The 20,670-nt window shown below is 36.5% G+C and overlaps 1 protein-coding gene across 1 annotated transcript in view; it reads right to left on the bottom strand.

Moving 5' to 3' along the window:
- LOC140141690 (general transcription factor 3C polypeptide 3-like) overlaps window positions 1–20,670 on the bottom strand; it is a 189,965-nt gene that overhangs the window by 153,746 nt on the left and 15,549 nt on the right. The window contains 2 exon segments of the mRNA XM_072163601.1: window positions 17,519–17,627; window positions 19,133–19,283. Coding sequence (XP_072019702.1) covers window positions 17,519–17,627; window positions 19,133–19,283 — 260 coding nt within the window.

The following is a 20,670-nucleotide window of genomic DNA, read 5'->3' as shown; positions in this document are numbered from 1 at the left end:
CTTGCTAAGGAAGGTGGCCTTGGACACAATTTGACAGCCTTCAATTCTGTACTGAAAAACATTCCTAAGAAGTATGACTCAAAAATCAAACAACCTCTGGCCACACCATCTTGTTACAAGTTGATGACCAATAGCCGCCACATCAGTCAGCCTGAAGATGCACCTAGGATAAGGTGTGATACCATAGTCACTCTAATAAAGGTGAGTCCAGTTGATTCAAATTGATTATTTCCAATTAATTTAGAAAAGTTATTATGGGAGTGTAAGAAGCTCCTCTTTCTCCATCTCACAGATTGTATATCAACCTCAATTCCCCCAATATCATAAAGTTCCAATCCTAATGTATATCATTAAATTTTGTGGCAGTTCGGTAAAGGTGTATGTTTACAACAATATAAAGCCTCAGCTTCAGGCCTAAGCATTGTGGTCATGAATTTGGAATCATGTAATAGATAAACTCAATAATGTATGGCGTCTATGTATTGTGCAGTCAACCCATCACTGCTTCATTATGATCCAATTCTAGCTGACTTCTCACCCATTCATCTAGATCAGATCCCCTCCTATTTTGATGTTTGTATCTTTCTTGACAACAATCATGATTAAAGACTGGATAAAACACTAATAAATTACCTAAAATGTTGGCCGGTCTATTCGTGAAGCAATACGCAAGGCTTACAACAAAAAACATCCAGAAACCACCCCTTTTGTTTCTTGTGTTTTCATTGCCACGATTATCATAATCAAATTATCATAAACAAATTTTCAAAAAGTGTGTGCATGTCAAAAGAGGGGGTGTAGAAGATGGAATGTGTAATGTTTATATGTAAACAATGTGGGTGCTTGTTTAATAAGCATCCTGGAAAAAAAACCTCAACCTAGCATTGATAAAAATAAATTAGAAAGTGAGATCAATAGGCCTACATAATGTATGTCATGCTTTCTTTCCTTTCTAATAATGTAAATCAAAAGAGTTCAAAGTATGATCTGATACCCTGAAAATGAGAGGGTTTGATGCTAAACTTTGGCATAAATTCTAAAACATGAAAAAACTCTTTAAAAGCTTCTGAACAAAAACCTAACCTATATTTATAATTCTAATATGAAACTCAAACTATTTAAATGCAACTCAAACTGTAATATGCAACTCTTAAAGGTCCGTAACCCGATCGACATCATCATCCCCCCGATATTTTTCATTGTTGATGAGGTTTTGGTATCACATAATAGATACTATTTTTCTCATTACTATCCTGATATTTGACGCCCAAGTCGATGTATTTCCGGAGAAATCATGAAAAACATCGGCCTTTACAGGCTACCAATTTCTAAAATACTAAAAGTACGTCGGATTTCTGGGTAGGGAATTATGAATGAATAATCAGTCTCCTCAATCGCTACTTTTGTTTCGCGTCATTCACATTCTGTGAAAAGAGCGAACCACACTAACTGCTGAAGAGACTCCCCGGGAGACTCCAGCTTTACGGCGGTAGTATTTATATCTAAAAATTCCGTCATTAACGAAGCGGGCGAAATAGCTCAATTGATTAGCACGTTATGTTTTACCCATGAGGTACCCGGTTCAATACCCGATATTAGTCCTCTTTTTCCTCTCCATTTTTAACCAAAAGTTTTTTTACATTCATTTGAAATGTACATATTGCAAGAGGAAATATATTTTGTTTCCTTTTTTCTGAAATGGTACGAAAAAGAGTTAAAACAAAAAAATCCGCTCAATTTTATCGTGCATTTGCAGCATTGTCGCCAGGTCTGTTTTGTTCTTGTCGATAATGGCATGGCTATTGCCATCATTTATACACAAAAATCTATCATGAACGATATAAAGACGAAACTGGTTGTGGTTAGTGGTAGGCCTATTATAATTATTAAAACTAGTGTCACAACTTAGTATCGGAACATGACTAGTGGAGCTTGATTGTCATGTCAGTGCACCACGCATGCACGCACATGACGAAGGGAATTACGGCACATGTTGTTGTTGCTTGCCTGCCCAGAATGCAATTCAAGCATACCAAGGTATTGGATTGCGAATTTTGCTATTTATTCACATTTACGCTGAAAATGCTCTTGCTTTTTCACGAAGCAGCATAAAAAGGGGACAATATTTGATATTATTATGTAGTTTTAAAGACAATCCATATCCAAAACCAATAGGGCTACCCCCCTTTAACTGATTAACTCTAACTGGAACTCGAAAATGTAACTAACTCCAACTCTAACTCACAAAATACACTTACTCAGCACACAGAAAATCTGTTAAAATATGGAGAAAATATGTGTCATTCCCCCTCCCTTATTTCACAATTTTTCAACCCCCTTGAATCCCCAAGGCCATCATAAAAATATATATTAGACAACCAATCTGGGTAAGTAAAGCAAGCAGAAAATAGTTTGTCCAGGCCCTCGGCTTTCAAAAACTTCGATCTGTGTATGTACTGTACTTAGGTGCAAACAGATGTGTTGAATCACTATTCCCTTGTTCATGAAAACAACCCTTAGGGCCTATATCTTAAGCATTATCTGTGGGTATTAGACCTTGCAACTTAATTGTACCAGAATACTGCGCTTTTCACACGCAACACCATGAACACAGCTACCATGAAAATATAACACACATGAATATGTTCTTTTAATGTATAGATCTATGTGAGAAAACTCAAAATCACGAAATTTAAAACAAGCAATGTAGTTCAAAATTGGCAAAGTGTAAAAAATTACAAGCGTGAAAAATACCACTTTTATAGTAATACTGATATTGGGACTTTCCACCATTAATCACAATTTAATATTGAAGCAAAAATGGCATGACACAAGTAACCCATTCTGTGTAAGTTTCAAACCAAGCTACCTAGCTGCTGGCGTGCATGCATGGTTGACACACACGCACACTTTGCAAGTGTATTAATTTCACACAAAAGTTTGGGGAATTTTCAAAATCACAATCAGGATTGTTCCTTTGGGCGTTTTGCCTACAATAGTCTATACAATATAAACAAATGGCAACTGGTTAAATTATTGCGCAATATAAGGAAATGAATGCATGAATTGGCTACAGACAATATCCCGATAGATACAGGTGTAACCAATTAAAGGATCTATCAGTGATTTGGTAAACCAACCAAAAATTCTGATTTATGCATTTTTGAAACAAGCATAGATGTGCTGATGAATCAAACAAATAGCAATGGTGACAGCAATGTGGTAAAATTAAATTCAAAATGAAACTAGAGCGGTTCTCGGGTTGCGCGGTTTTCGGCATACGCGGTTGGTGTGTAAGGTTGTTGGGTGATGGTATGGTAGTGGTTGTGTTTAAATGTGAGTTTCTTTTCAGAACCCTGTATGGGCGAAGCCCGGATGGTGGATGGGGAGTGTGGGGTGATTAAAGAAGGAAATAATATGGCAATGTAATAGGCCGCACAGCTGTGTAATGTTTATGTTTTACAAGATGCCCAGAGCACGGGTTGGGATATGGAAAATCCTCTCGTGGTGTCGAGTTCACAACAGGTGTTGGTATTGCTTTACCAAAACAACCCCAGCCGTGTGTTGGAAGATTTTGTATGTTTAGACAGTTTTCTAGCAATGTTGACTGTACCCACCAAGTTTCATGCCCATACGACAGATTTTAGTAATTTGACCTCAGATGACCCATGAGTGACCTTGGATTACCCCCAAAATGACCTTCCAAAAATTTGACTCTTAATGTTGACTGTACTCACCAAATTTCATGCTGTTATGACAGTTTTTAATTTGACCTCAGATGACCCCTGGGTGACCTCGGATGACACCGAAATGACCTTCCAATAACTTGACTCTAAATGTTGAATATACCCCACCAAGTTTCGTGCCCATATAACAGTTTTAGTAATTTGACCTCAGATGCCCCTGGGTGACCTCGGATGACCCCGAAATGACCTTCCAAAAATTGACTCTAAGTGTTGACTATGCCCACCAAGTTCCGTGCCCATATGACAGTTTTTAGTAATTTGACCTCAGATGAACTCTGTGTGACCTTGGATGGAAGGGGGAAATGGGAAGGAACGGGAGGGAAGCTATGATTTCCTTTCTCCATGCTCAAAATTAAATGTTGAAATTAAAGTTTTTATTTTTCGTTGGAAAGGGTGTGCCCGAGTGATTGCGTATTAAAACAGACGTTAACAAACAAAAACAAAATTCCCTAAATTGTTATGCCAAAATAAAAAAATTCATCTTGTAAATTTTTGGCTCTATGTAAAGTTTGGAAGGATTTTTGTTTCTCAAAAAGAAAAGAAAATCTGGTGTCATAATGAATCAAAAGATGTATGTTTTATACAGTAAATGAAGTAAAAATTATGATGAGCAGTGATTATGCCATCTAATCTAATCTTAATATTTCGTCTTTTTGTCAAATTGTCACAAGTTTGTGATAGCCGATTTATTGCTCAACCGCACCAAGTATTTAGTTTTGTTTAGTTGTGTCGTTAAAATACCCAAACAATTAAGTTTCCGACGATACAGTTCTTTCAGGGACACCCTGTATATAGCATGTTTGTACTACAGTATCGATTTTATTGAAGGTCACTGGTAAACAAACACTTGATAGTCTGTGCCTCGGGCCAGACTGTATGTGGCTATCACGATGTTTGTTCGGATCGCCCGACATAAATTGGATGTGTAGAAGACTAGGTCTGTGCAAACAAATGAGCGCTTCCAAAAGCAACACAAAAGCAAACAAAAAATACACCCATTGCCCGCTATTTACTGCACGAAATGAACGACTCTAATCAGGTACCGCACTAAATGAACGACTCTAATCAGCTGCGGCAATTCCACAATCATGCACAATGGTGCATAGGCCTATCTTATACACGTATTCTTATTCGTGCATTTGACGGACTTGGGTGTTTTTGTTTTTGTTAAATATCTCCTCTCCTGAACACATATTATTATAGAAAATCTATCTACTTCTTCATTCGCTTACATACTATATACCCTGCAACTTTCAATCTACACCGTCGTTAGATAACCCCTTAAACGTGCGAACAAATATTGCAAAACAAAATTAAAGTATGGCTCTCCGCCTATGGCTCCGCCCATACAAGTAGCGTTAAAGTGTTAAAATAATGGTAGGATTGGAGTATTAAAAGTAAAGCAAGAGAGTGGCCAAATTCAGAAACCATGGCTAAGATATATAATGTGTGTAACAACAGTTGGGGTGTGGATATCAATTTACACTTAGAGGGGTAGAGCAAATTGACCTAATTATGATCGTTGATCATTTTTAGACAATTTCAGTTATACAGGAAATCTCCGACAATCCCTTTAAACCATTTTAGAATATAAGCAAATTTAAAATTGAATTGGAGTTCCCCTTGAAATCCCTTGTTTGGCCCCAGGGTTTGGCCCCAGGGTTTGGCCATACACTATTAAGTATTATATGTGATCAGTGAGCCTTGCCAATGCCAATTGTTCCAGCTAAGTACAAAAGGCCAGATATTGCAACTTTCTAGCATTGCTATATGATTATTGACACTACTGGTATTGTAAGAAGTGTGTAAACCTAGGTAGAGACGACTGCATCCATCGGATGAGTACTAAGAAGATATCAGAATTTACTTTTTGTAAGTCAAACATTCTACACAACCTAGAATTGGAGTTGAAAGGCTAGCAAGACTAAATTTGAGGAGGAAGTACAAATTTGCACACTGGATATGGTGGAACTGTTATCGTGAAATTTGCTTTATTTTCACATAATTATTTTTCAGAAATTATCTAACAAATGCATGGAGCCACTGATAATCTGCTTGGAATTAATGACATACTGTTTGTAAGGTGTATTATCATTATATGAGTTTTGATGGAAGCGTGGAAGTTAACTTGTCCAACCTACTGTCAGATTGGAATGAACACACCCACCTCATCATCTAAATAAAGCTAAAAAAGGCACTGCATAATGTGAAAGACAGAACTTTAAGCATAAAAAATAACCTTGCTATGGTAAGAAATTTACTTGATTGACACAACATTGATCTCAACCAAACTCTTGAAACCCACGATCTGAATTCATCTTGTTTGTGATTCTGACAGTTTTTCATGATGGCACACAGATTGTATTTGTGCCTTCTGTTTTCACTTGTGATGATCTGTTTTGATTTAGCATCATCTGAAGTGGATGAAGCCAGTGATACTGTAAGATGTCAAAATCAACATTTCGTTCTTTCCCAGAATGATACGCTTAAAATTCAGACATATCAGAATGAAACATGCGACACTGTGGTGTCCTCCTCTAATAACCAAAGAATTACTGTGAATGTTCTTTGGATGTCGTCTTGGTCCATCTTTGACTATTTTACCCTGGTAGAATCGGGTGCAGGATGCTTGAATCAATCTTTTGGGTGGATTGGATCTACGGCAGCAGAACCATGCGCAATAGTTCTTAATTGTAGTACAATTTATATCTACATGCAAGTTGCATCTATTTTGGAAATACAGGAGAGCAGTATGATGGCATCCACAACCAACTTTGAATATGTCAAATGGTTTGATACAGGTAACCTTCGTGCATTTGAGAAATTCAAGTTCCAACGGTGTAAAAATGTTCATATCATTGATGAGATTTATCATATGCAATATCAAGACATTCCCTATGTCAGACTACAAGAGTTAAACCCGTCTCTCAAGATAACATTAGAAGGTGATCCTTACTTCACAGCAGATGAGCTACCTGGATTTGACCTTGACCTTCCAGATGATGTACTTTTAGCTGAATTCCCAGAATGTCCTAATGAGTGCTTCTGTACCCTTCAGATCCAGATGTTTTTTATTGACTGTCCAGATATGTATGTCAGCGAGAACATTCTTTTAGTACGCGGGTCTTCTGCTTTTATTCACGCAAACTCAACTGCAACAGACCTCTCTGACAGACAACTCACTCACATTGAACCTCAATGCTTCCTCAATCGATCAGATGTTATCATTTTATTGTTGAGCCGGAATAAAATGACAAGAATCGGGCCTGGTATTTTCGAAGGTTTAGAAAACATTCATACATTGGACTTGTCTTTCAACCAAATCTCAAGTATAGAAGCTGATTCGTTTTCACATTTGTACAAATTAAAACAGTTAATGTTAAATGTAAATGAGCTAAAGTATATTTCCCATAGTTGGTTAGATGGGTTGGTCAATGTACATGTACTGTATTTAGGTGAAAATATTATAAAAGAAGTACAACCAGATAAATTTTTACAGATGCAAATGTTAAAAGTCTTGTCCTTCCCTGATTGCCATTTAGCTCAAATTGGAAACCTTCCGACTAAACTGTTGTTGTTGTTGGATATTGCATCAAATATTTTCTCAAGCTTTCCCACAAGTCTGCCAAAGAATTTAACTCATTTGTCCATAGATAACAACCATCTATCCTTTCTGAACCAAACAATACTATATGGTAAACCTACATTGATATCTCTAGTCCTATCACACAATAATTTATCTGTCATTCCAAATGACTTATTCAGTCATCTTTATACTTTAAAACGCCTTGCCGTGGATAACAATAATTTAGAGAAAATACAAATAGACCTTTTTGATAAATTAATGAAGTTAGAGACATTAGACCTATCTAACAACAACATCAACTCACTAGAGTCAGGTATATTCAGAGATTGTCATCAAATGAAAGAGCTTTGGCTGCACGACAACAAACTCAGTGTGATACAAAGTGACCTTTTCCACAATTTGACAAAGTTAGAGATTTTTCAACTGAGTAATAATAGCATCGAATCATTTCCATCAGGTGTATTCAGAGATCTCCATCAATTACAAAAGCTTTATCTGTATGACAACAAACTCAATGTGATACAAAGTGACCTTTTCAATAGTTTGACAAATCTAGAGATATTAAGTCTGCATAAAAATAGCATCAAATCATTACCATCAGGTGTATTCAGAGATCTCCATCAATTACGAGAACTTAATCTTTATGGGAACAAATTCAATGTGACACAAATTAACCTTTTTGATAGGTTGACGAAGCTAGAGAAATTAAGTCTGAATAACAATAACATTCAGTCATTACCATCAGGTATATTCAGAGATCTACAACAATTGCGAGAACTTTATCTGTATGGGAACAAAATCAATGTGATTCAAATTGACCTTTTCAACAGTTTGAGAAAGTTAGAGAGATTACATTTTGCTAATAATAGCATTGAATCATTAGCATCAGGTGTATTCAGAAATCTCTATCAATTACAAGAACTTTATTTACATGGGAACAAACTCATTGTGATACAAAGTGACCTTTTCAATAATTTGACAAAGCTAGAGATATTAAACCTGCGTAACAATAGCATTGAATCATTACCGTCAAATGTATTCAGATATCTTTATCAATTACGAGAGCTTGCACTGTATGAGAACAAACTTTATGTGATTCAAAGTGACCTTTTCAGTGGGTTGACAAAGTTAGAGAAGTTAGCCATGAATACCAATGAAATTGAATCATTGCCTTCTGCTGTTTTTAAAGACCTTAAAAGCTTAAAGGATCTCCATCTGTATGACAACAGGTTGACTGAAATACCAAGAGATGTTTTTCACCAATTCAATGGAATGCCTTTACAGGTATTATCTATCTATTCAAACAAGCTGGTCAAACTTCATGCACATCAGTTTACAAATTTGACAGATTTGATAGTTCTGGACCTTGCAAATAATGAATTGAAACAAATTCACAATAAAGCACTGTCTGGTTTAACCAAATTGAAATATATAAACCTTGCCAATAATAATCTAACAAAAATTATAAAAAATTCTTTTGTGGGATTGAATTTGCAAAACAATAGTTACATCAAAGTAGACAACCCAGCCACATGTTGTTTTCTTGAATTTGTAAGTCAGTCTCAATGTGCCCCAAGAAATGAGAAATCTCCTTACTTAACATGTAAGCAGCTCCTCCCATCTACAGCAATTAAATGTTGTACATGGATTTTTGGCTTTTGTGCTTTGTTTGCTAACATTGTGGTGTTCATTTGGGGATGTGAAAAAATGAGGTCTAACTCAGCAGATGAAAAGCAAGTGAAACAAGTTGTTTTTATTACCAATTTAGCTCTGGCAGACTTACTTATGGGTATGTATTTGTTAGTTATTGCATCTGTAGATCAATATTACAGTGAGTATTTTCCTTCATTTGCTGAACATTGGAGAAACAGTGTACTTTGCAAAATTGCAGGATTTCTGTCAGTCTTATCAAGTGAAGCATCCCTTCTCTTTCTAACCCTTATAGCTGTAGATAGACTTTGGACATTTCGAAAAATCTTTGTAACACACAAGCTATTTGGCAAATTTACACAAATATTGGTGACAGCAATTGCATGGGTAATTGCGTTTGCTATAAGTATTGTCACCATTACCTTACAAGATGATCAGTTGTATCAATTTTCTGATGTGTGTATTGGGTTACCATTGGCTAAAACTAAAATATATGAAGAAAACAATAAAAACATTACAATATCATATGACTTTGACAGGTCAGATGACCATCTTCCATACCAGACATTTACAGAAATTGGCTCAAAACTAGGAAACTATTTCTCAATTGGACTTTTCCTTGGGCTCAACTTTCTGTTGTGTTTGTTGATTGCAATAAGTTACATAATCCTATTTGTGTATATTTGTAAATCAGGATTTTCTTTGCTCAAAACTGATTTCAAAATGGCCATTAAAATGGGCGTGGTCGCGCTGACTGACCTCATGTGTTGGCTTCCCATCGTCATATTGGGTATTCTAGCACAGACTGGAGTAAAAGAACTTCCTCCTGAATGGTTTCCATGGATCACAGCATTCACTTTACCAATTAATTCTGTACTTAATCCATTTCTGTATGCTACTATAGATCGTGTATCAAATCATTTTGTACATCGGTTACGACCAAATTGTTACAATGAAATGGAGACAATGTTGTAGTCCATTTCATTTATTTCATATTGCACATTTTATCATTATGAGTTTTCTCAAAGGGTTGCAGTTGTATTAAGTCAAAAATGTCTATAAGAAAGTTCTGGGTTTTTTTCTTCAAATAATGAAAATGGATGCATTGCAAACTCTTTCAACAGTCAAAAGTGTGATGTGACAATAAATGTTCTTAGGTATGAGTGCATAAACCGGTCTCACTCTACTGGGGCCACCCCACAATGACCCCCTCAAATGTGGTGTAAATATTTATGAAACAAATCGTCGGCCGTATCACATACTGATGTATTCGACATTTTTAACATTTTTGAGAAAATTTGTATATTAGTTTGTTATGTTCTACTCTATATATTCACCAAAAACCATGCCTCAAAGTTGCTTAATTAGTAAGATATTAATAATTTAATTATGTCGTATTTACAAACCTTGAAATGTCTGCATCACAGATCACCTATACTGCGCAAGTCCAGTATATCGTATCTGCAATTTGCAAGAATTTGCTGTTTCACATACTGATGTATTTGCGCGACTCTGTCATTGCACGGCAAAATTGCTATTTTGTTCTTTTCACATACTGACATATTTGCACAACTGTATCACATACTGACGTATTTGCGCGACATATTTGTCATTTGATTGGCGAAATTGACATTCTTCCTTTTCACATAGTGACCTATTTGATTTATTATTGATTTTTTGCAGAATAAGTTATGCTCTGATAGTGATAAGTGAATTATATTGAAAATATCGTATATTTACATTACTGTTAAACTGGTTTTAAGCAACAATAATATTTTAATCAAGATTATGCAGCAAATGAAAATTGCTAGATTTTCAAGTTCGATTTTCTCGAAATGCGTATTTTGCAAATACGTCAGTATGTAATACGACCGACGAAATGGTGGATATTTACAAAAGAAACACTATAGTATTTACTGAAGTGGAATTGATACCTGCATCCCAACACCACTTGGTCTCACTTTGGCCTCAGCAGCTCCTAATTTGGCCTCACCCTGGGTAGTACTAACATATTGAAGACTCTTTTATAAATACCCACCATTACTTCCGTTACTTAAAGTTTCACGGAATACCCTCACTTACGATAAAAGGTTAACCAACAAATTAATGACATTGATCATCAGGCGACAGATACGCCACCCTGGTAGGCTATCTGAGGATATTGACATTCCACTCTTTTTCATGTCTTGCCTGAAAGATGGAAAAAGAAGACGTGAGAGCTATTTTGGAGATGTCATTCCTCAGATCTTTGTATTTGATGTGCGACTTGGCTACATGCAGGAGGCGGTTAAGACGAGTCTTGTTCGACTTTGTAATTAGACCTCTTGAACCAACCTCGAATGGAATGTAACTGCAATTGTAGCCAGTGTCAGTAATGTCGCCTACCAGGGAAGCATATCTGTCAACCTTAAGCTTGTGAGACTTATCAATGTTCGTTTCAAAAGGCACGGTGAGTTCTAACTGAATGATTTTTTTCTCCTTCGGAAACGTTAACACAATATCGGGTTTTTGAACTGTGGGTATGACATCAGGGGGAACCGTCCCCCCTGCAGTAAGGTACCGTTCAATGTCCGCCGTGATGAGAACACGCTTATTGAGAAAAAGTTGGCTAATTGATTTAGAAAAGTTATTAGGGGAGTGTAAGAAGATCCCTTTGCTCCGTCTTACATATGTATATCAACTTCAATCCCCCATATCATAAAAATGCATATAATCAATTTTTGTAGCAGTTCGGTAAACATGTATGTTTAGAACAACATAAAGCTTCCGCCTAAGTCTTAAAGCAATTGCGGTCAGGAATTTGGAATCATTTAAAAAATAAACTCAATAACATATGGCTTCTATATTTTGGTTCATCTCAAGTTTGGTAGCGACGTATGTGCGTATTTTGCTCTATGCAGTATCAAATCGTGCGCGTAAAGTTAAACGCACTGAGTGTACACGCACGCGTACACAGGCGGTTTGTTGACATGCTTGTAGCACAACCGTGAAGTAGCGTTGACGTCATTACCAAACTTGAGGTGAACCAAACTATATGCTTGGTGTGACCATCACTGCTTCATTATGATCCAATTCTAGCCACCTTCTCACCAATTCATCTAGATCGGATCCCCTCCTATTTTGATGGTTGTATCTTTCTTGACAATGATCAGGATTAAAGACTGAGATAAAAGACTATTAAATTACCTAAAATGTTGGTTTATGTCCGAAGCAATACGCAAGCTTCCACAAAAAAACCTCCGCCAAACACCTCTTTTGTTTCTTGTGTTTTCATTACTACGATTATCACAAATTTTCATAAAGTGTGCACATGTCATAAGAGTGAGTGTGGAAGATGGAATGGGTAATTTTATGTGTGTACAATGTGTGTGCCTGTTTGCGCACCCCAGAATAATAAATAGCCTCGACCAAGCACTAAGAAAAAGTAATTCAAAACGAAATAAATAGGCCATCCATAACTGTGTGTGTAATGCTTTCTTTCCTCTCTAAATATGTGTAGATAAAAAAGTAAGAAATATGATCTGATACCCTGAAAATGAGAGATTTTGATGCCATACTTCAGCATCAAAAAACATGAAAATAGCAGCTCTGACTAAATCTCTAAAAGCTTCTGAACAAAAATCAAGCCTTTATCTCTGAACTCTAAAATTACACTCAAACGCTTTCAATGCAACTCAAACTGTAATATGCAACTCTTAACTCTAACTGGAACTCAAAAATGTAAGTATCTAACTCCAACTCTAACTCATAAAATACATTTAATCGGTACAAAGACAATATGTTAAAATAGATAGAAAATTTGGGTCATTCCCCCTTTATATGTACAATTTTCCAACAGCCTTGAGCCCCCCCCCCCAGCCATCATAAAAAGATATGCAAGCAGAAATAGTTTGTTCGGGCCCTCAGCTTTCAAAAACTTGGATCCGTGTCTGTACTGTAAGTGCAAACAGTTGTGTTGAGTCACAATTCCCTGGTTCATAGAACATGTACAATCAACCCTTATCTTATGCATTATCTGTGGGTATTAGACCGTGCAACTTATATTTTAAAAGTGGACATTTTTCGTGGTACATTAATTTTCGTGCATTTTCACACGCAACACAGAAACCGTAAAAACAAATTTAAAACATGCAATGAAGTTCAAAATTGGCAAAGTGTGAAAAATTACAAGCGTGAAAATTATCACTTTTACAGTAATACTGATATTGGGACTTTCCACCATTAATCACAATATTGAAGCAAAATTGGCATTACACAAGTAACCCGTTCAGTTTCAAACCAGGCTACCTGGCTGCTGGCATGCATGGTTGACACACACACACACTTTGAAAGTTTATTACCACTTGCGCACAAAAGTATGGGGAATTCTCAAAATCACAATCAGGATTGTTCCTTTGGGCGTTTTGCCTACAATAGCCTATATACAATATAGACAAGTGCCAACAGGTTAAATTATTGTGCAATATAAGGAAATGAATGCATGAATTGGCTACAGACAATATCCCGATAGATACAGGTGTAACAGATTAAAGGATCTATCAGTGATTTGATTAGAACAAACCAAAATTCAGATTTTTGCATTTTTGAAACAAGCATAGATGTGCTACTGAATCAAACAAATAGTAATAGTGAAATAGGTCAAGACAAAATCTGGTCAAAATAAAATCTGGTTTTAGACAAAATCTGGTCAGGATAAAATAAATAGCAATGGTGACAGCAATATGGTAAAGTTAAATTCAAAATGAAAGTAGCGTTAAAGTGTTAAAATAATGGTAGGATTGGAGTATTAAAAGTAAAGCAAGAGAGTGGCCATATTCAGAAACCATGGCTAAGATATATAATGTGTGTAACACCAGTTGGGGTGTGGATCAGTGTTTACTCAGAGGCTGTATGTCTCAAATTTGGCCCAGTGAAAATTATATTTGGCCCACAACAATTTGCAATGCTGTATTACAATTAGTCAATTTGAGGAATTACTGAGACAAAATTGAGTCAATTTTGGGGAGAAATGCTTCATTTGGCGCACTCAATTTCCAGAGAGAGTAAACACTGGTGTGGATATCAATTTACACTTAGAGGGGTAGAGCAAATTGACCTAATTATGATCGTTGATCATTTTTAGACAATTTCAGTTATACAGGAAATCTCCGACAATCCCTTTAAACCATTTTAGAATATAAGCAAATTTAAAATTGAATTTGAGTTCCCTTGAAATCCCTTGTTTGGCCCCAGGGTTTGGCCTTACACTATTAAGTATTATATGTGATCAGTGAACCTTGCCAATGCCAATTGTTCCAGCCAAGTACAAAAGGCCAGATATTGCATTAACTTTCTAGCATTGCTATATGATTATTGACACTACTGGTATTGTAAGAAGTGTGTAAACCTAGGTAGAGATGACTGCATCAATCGGATGAGTACTACGAAGATATCAGAATTTACTTTTTGTAAGTCAAACATTCTACACAACCTAGAATTGGAGTTGAAAGGCTGGCAAGACTAAATTTGAGGAGGAAATACAAATTTGCACACTGGATATGGTGGAACTGTTATCGTGAAATTCGGTTTAGTTTCACATATTTTTCAGAAATTATCTAACAAATGCATGGAGCCATTGATGATCTCAGAATTAATGACCTACTGTTTGTGATGTGTAGTCATTAAATGTGTTTTTCTGGAAGCCTGGAAGTTAGCTTGTCCAACAGACTATCGGATTGGAATGAACACACCCGCCTCATCATCTAATTTGAGCTAATAAAAGACACTGCATGAATATTAAAGAGAGAACTTCAAGCATAAAAAATATAACCTTGTATTGGTAAGAAATAAACTTGATTGATACTACATTGAACTCAACCAAATTCTTAAAACCATTGATCTGAATTCATCTTGTTTGTGATTCGGACAGTTTTCACAATGGCACACAGATTGTGTTTGTGCCTTCTCCTGTTTTCACTTGTGATGATCCGTTTTGATTTAGCATCATCTCAAGTGACTGAAGCCAGTGATACTGTAAGATGTCAAAATCAACATTTCATTCTTTCCCAGAATGATACGCTAACAATTCAGACATATCAGAATGAAACGTGCGACACTGTGGTGTCTTCCTCTAGCAACCAAGGAATTAATGTGAATGTTCTTTGGATGTCGTCTTGGTCCATTTTTGACTATTTTACCCTGGTAGAATCTGGAGCAGAATGTTTGAATCAATCTTTTGGCTGGATTGGATTTACGGCGGCAGTTCAACCATGCACAATAGTTCTTAATTGTAGTACAGTCCATATCAACACGCAAGTTTCATCTATTTTGGAAATACAGGAGAGCAGTATGATTGCATCAACAAAAAACTTTGAATATGTCAAATGGTTTGCTACAGGTAACCTCCAAGCATTTGAGAACTTTCGCCAGTGTAAAAATGTTCATATCATAGATAAGATTTATCAAATGCTATATTATGAAATTTCCTACGTCAGACTACAAGAGTTACACCCATCTCTCAAGATAACATTAGAAGGTGATCCTGAGTTCACAGCAGATGAGCTACCTGAATTTAACCTTGACATAGATAATGTACTTTTAGCTGAATTCCCAGAATGTCCTAATGAGTGCTTCTGTACCCTTCTGTATTGCCAGCAGACTGTTCTTCCTTGTGTGTTCATCCATGAAATCCGCTTTTCATTACAATAAACTTACTTGCTAACATACTACATGCTTCTACTTGTGCAATTAATGGATAATTATCAAATTTCTGTAGCTATTTATAACACACGGAACTCGCACTTGCAGCATATTAGTGGAAGAAGGGCCCAACTCCAGCTCGTACTAAGACCTGTACCGTTGCCATGGAGACATCATATATAATTTCGAATGTATGTAATATTGTATGTTTGTATTAAAGGTCCCCTGAATATGAAAATATTCTGTCTATAAAACTTTTCCAAATATTAAGTTTTTTCTTAATATCTCAAAAACAGTTTTGATGGAGTTGGGTCCTTCTTCCACTCAGGTATTCAATTATGAGCTACATATTGAGCCCTGCAAATATTTACCTTCCCCCAGTCTTGGGCTGTTCCCCTTCTTGGATTTTTGTCCCTCCTCCTGAAATTCACTTTTCCCCACCTCACCCCACCCCACCCAAAAAATCTAGTGCCACCACTAGCAAACTTCATTTTGTCAATTGAAACATTTCTCACAAATTGAACGGGAAGTCGCCAGGGAAGAAAAGGAGATATGGTTCACTGAACATGCCACAAAACAATATGCGACAAAAGACTTCTTGGAAATATTGACTTTTGAACACCAAGTGAGAGCGCAATCCTGGCAAGTCACATATTCACAATAATTTAACATAGCAAGAACAATGGTTTATTTACGTGCATTTTGATATCCCATTTATCCAATGTTGTTTAATATTAGTAACACAGCAGTGATTTTAATTAAAAACACCCAAATTTAAAAGTTGCATGTTTAACTTTTCTTTTTACAGTGATCAAAGCTTATTAAAGCATTATGGCATGTAAAGCCCGCCCGTATCTTAGCGCCGAGTTCAAATCAATACAATTGACTGCAACCTTTAAACTCAGGTATTTTTCTTTAAAAACACTGGTGCACACCGACATTGCCCGGTTAATAATTACATTATACAGCCAGAGACACTGAAATGAATACCCGGGATCGATACACGTAAATGTGCTATGCACAATTGATATTCAGACGATAAATCTTTGGATACCGTGTAGAAAATGATGAATATCTCCCGTAAATGATTTCGTATAAAGAAACCAGATTTGGTTCCTTGCACTTGAACATATATGTTCAAAGGATATTATCGTCGTTAGCTAGCGTCTTGAGAAAGAACCATTGCGTCTTGAACTGGAAAAACTGACAGAAATATTCTGATTTTCTGATGTGAGCGATCACTCACATGGTGTATACACACAGAAGTCACACACAGCGTAGTGTAAGCACTCACTCACATGGCGTATACAAGCTCACCCCCACAAAGAGAAGCCAATTACCGAGCTATTGTCAATATCCTTAGTCGGGATGTCCTCGGGTCATTAATGCGCCTCAAAGGTCGGAACAAAATGGCCATGCGTGGCTGTGGATTCAACCTACCATGGCGATTTCTGCCATGAAGATATCGGGGCGATGACACTGTGTGGTGTGTTGTATTATCTTTGCTGATCTAAAGTGTTTGTAGTGTACTAGACACCAGAGGTGTAAGTAAGGTAATGATCCACTCCCTGAAAAACATGTGAGAATAAGGCAAGCACCTCGCCAAATTTTCGGAATTCCGGGGGTGCAAGGAGGCTTGTCCGGGGAATAGGCTGCAGTGTATCACTCTCCTCCAAAAAAACTTTTTTTGCTCTTTTTATGACAAATTATCATCATCAAATGTTAAAAAAAAAAAATTTACATTTCCGAATTTTTTTTTTTTGCCACATTCGAATTTCCGGAAGACTTACACCTCTGTAGACACACTCCCAGTTTGACACGCAGATCAATAGGAATTCCATTTGGTATAACAACTTACCTTTGCTGATCTAAAGTGTTTGCAGTGTACAAGACACACTCCCAGTTTGACACGCAGATCAATAGGAATTCCATCTGGCATAACAACTTCAACATCATCAACATCAGGCCTAGGAAGAAGTCAAACAAAAATGTTATTGCGATTCCCATGAAATTGATTTTTGGTTAAAAATAATACAACCATATGATGATGGATGTTACCAACTCCATTGACATTTGTGACTGGACACCACGAATGAGCCGTAAAGTCGGCAAATTGTATTCTGAGTTACTGTGTAAAATGTGTGTGAAGGTCGTATTCATAGGTACCTCAATTTGGTGCGACAAGTATCTCATCAAACACTGTTTAAACCAATCAATAATCCTATTGCTGAAGAGGATAATAAGCTTCTTCCTATTTCTATAGAATCCTTAAATAGTTCTTGTCTTTGTTTGCTCTGGCTAAATCCTGTTCAAGTGGTGGATAACAAAGCATTGTATTTTGTCTAGTATGTATAATCAACAATTAAAAATGAGAGGACATTCCTGAACCTCGTTGACTTGGGGATAATTTTAAATGACCGCCAATTATGACATGTTTGATATTTATTACCAGAAATGTGGAAAAAAGAGTCACATGTAAAACCAAAAAAGGTACAATTTTGTTGAAGGAACAGAGTTCAACAAACCATAACCCCACTTCTGGATATCGTTTGAAGTCAAATGATATACCATTTTAGATCTTATGACATATATTTTCTAAACACGAAATAAAACAAAATTGACTGGGCCGACTTAACGGCTGATTCGTAGTGTCTGGTCACATTTGATGATTTGCCTTTGATATCATTGATATTGATATTGAAATTTGAAAAGAATAATGTCAAACTGACGCCAAAGTTAATAGCCCCTAAGCCAGCCTATTATTGGGGTAGAGTTATTATAGAGTTAAAACAATTTTGTTAGCACTCAAATCATCCATCAGACTGTTTGTGTGTTTTCTTCGCTTTTGAGAAATTGCCTTGGGTGCCCTTCTCAAATTTTCAACAGTTGTCTTGATGCCCTTTTGAAATATTACAAATTGCTGTGTTGCCTTGCTATTTCAGTGAAAATCCGAGGCAATTATCAACTTGCCCTAAAAAAAGTTGCTGTGCCCCTTCAGATCCTTATTAATTCGAGGGCTGTTAAATGAACGTAATTATGGCAAACATATGCATGAGCATTAGATGCAGGCCAGCAATGGAAAACTTATGATTCATTTCCTCAGCCAAAGTCTTTTGGGTGTAAATAGAAGCATTTGAGTAGCCCAGATGAAAAACCGTTAGGATGAGGGTGAAATGTTGCTATGGTTACTTAATTATCTCACCTGGGGATTGACTCATCTAAACTGAGCTGCTGCATTGAATAGCATGGACAACTTGCAGACCTCATGGTGATACCACAGTGGTCTGAGATGACTTGTAATGCTCGCACAAATTGACTGGTTACATAATTATCTCACATGGGGCTTGACTCGTCTAAACTGAGTTGCTGCATTGAATAGCTAGGACAACTTGCAGACCTCATGGTGATACCACAGTGGTCTGAGATGACTTGTAATGCTCGCAAAAATTGACTGGTTACATAATTATCTCACCTGGGGCTTGACTCGTCTAAACTGAGCTGCTGCATTGAATAGCTTGGACAACTTGCAGACCTCATTGTGATACTACAGTGGTCTGAGATGACTTGTAATGCTCTCACAAATTGACGATTGGACATGTGAAGTTCTGCTAGCATATTTACATCTGTAAGTGGACAAATATTTAACCCCATGAGAACTACCTGCCGATTGGCCAAAAAGAAGTTTTCATTATCAACTGGACCAATCAGCAACATTGTTAGAATAACTTCACCATGCAAAAAAATTGGGGTGAATTTTTTGCAAAGCTCCATTCTGATTGGTGATTAAAGTGATGATATCATGTAATTGACCAATCAGAGGCAATGTTAGATCGGCAGGTAGTGCTCAGGGGGTTAACAGAAAGATTAGAGACAGGTATTAATACTACCAACTTGAGGTGTAGATTTAAAATGGAATCATCCGTTCAAGCAACCCTATTTGAAATTCACACTTCATGTGTGAAAGACTAAGGTCATCCTTTTTTCTTGGTACAAATATGGGAACATGTCGCAAACATAGGTAGTATTTTCAGCCTTTTGGTATATTGACCCTTTTTTCTAGGCCAATTTTGGTATATGGATGGGTCCTTTTTTCACAATTTTCTCTCAACTTTTTCTGAAAATAGCCCAATTTTGCCTCAATCTAGCCAAAGGGGGGTACTCAGTACAAAGGACCATATGGGGATGTGTCGCAAACATGGGTAGCATTTTCAGCCTTTTGGTACATCCTTTCATGGCACCGCCATGTTGGATTTGAACCCAGAAATGAACCGACAGTGAGTGATACTTTTTGATTTTTGCCCTGTTTGCCAAGTTTTTTTCACTGAAAATGTACCTGTAATAAACACCCCACTTTTGAAAAATTGCACACCGGGGCATTTATTACAGGAAATATGGTAATTACAGTTCCTTAATACACACCTATGACGTCGCGCTATTGTTTTACCGCTCCATTATTTTCCACGAATGGAGCGATGATTACAATAACACGCCATTCAGTAAATGCCTTTCTCTTTTTCTGAAAAGCAAATACTTTTCAGGGAAAAAGTACTGGCATTTACGAATGTAATGTGTTAATAACAATTGCACTTTCGAAAAGCATGTATTTGCGTAAAGTGCAGTATTGTTATCATCACTTCATTCATGCAAAACAATGATACGAAAAACAACAAAACTATGATTTTCATTAATACAATAAATTAAGGAAGCGGATAGCAACATTTGCACATTATTGTTATGGGACATGAGAGCACATCAGACATATCGAATTACATGCTGAATACGAGGATTGTCCTTCTGATATAAAAAAAATAATAATTTTGATTTTGTGAAATTCGTGATATAATACAAATTTTATGGCAAATTATTCGAAGTTCATATTTTTAATTTAACAGTCCTCGAAGTAAACTTTATAAATCTAATAAATGATATGTAATGAAACTGTAGGCCTATGTAGCTGGGATGAAAAGCAGAATTGAAAATTTTGACCTTTCATATTGAACATAAACATTT

This window comes from Amphiura filiformis, chromosome 19 (assembly GCF_039555335.1).
Source record: "Amphiura filiformis chromosome 19, Afil_fr2py, whole genome shotgun sequence".
NCBI classification, from domain to species: Eukaryota; Metazoa; Echinodermata; class Ophiuroidea; order Amphilepidida; family Amphiuridae; genus Amphiura; species Amphiura filiformis.
This window is presented reverse-complemented; position numbering and strand designations above follow the sequence as displayed.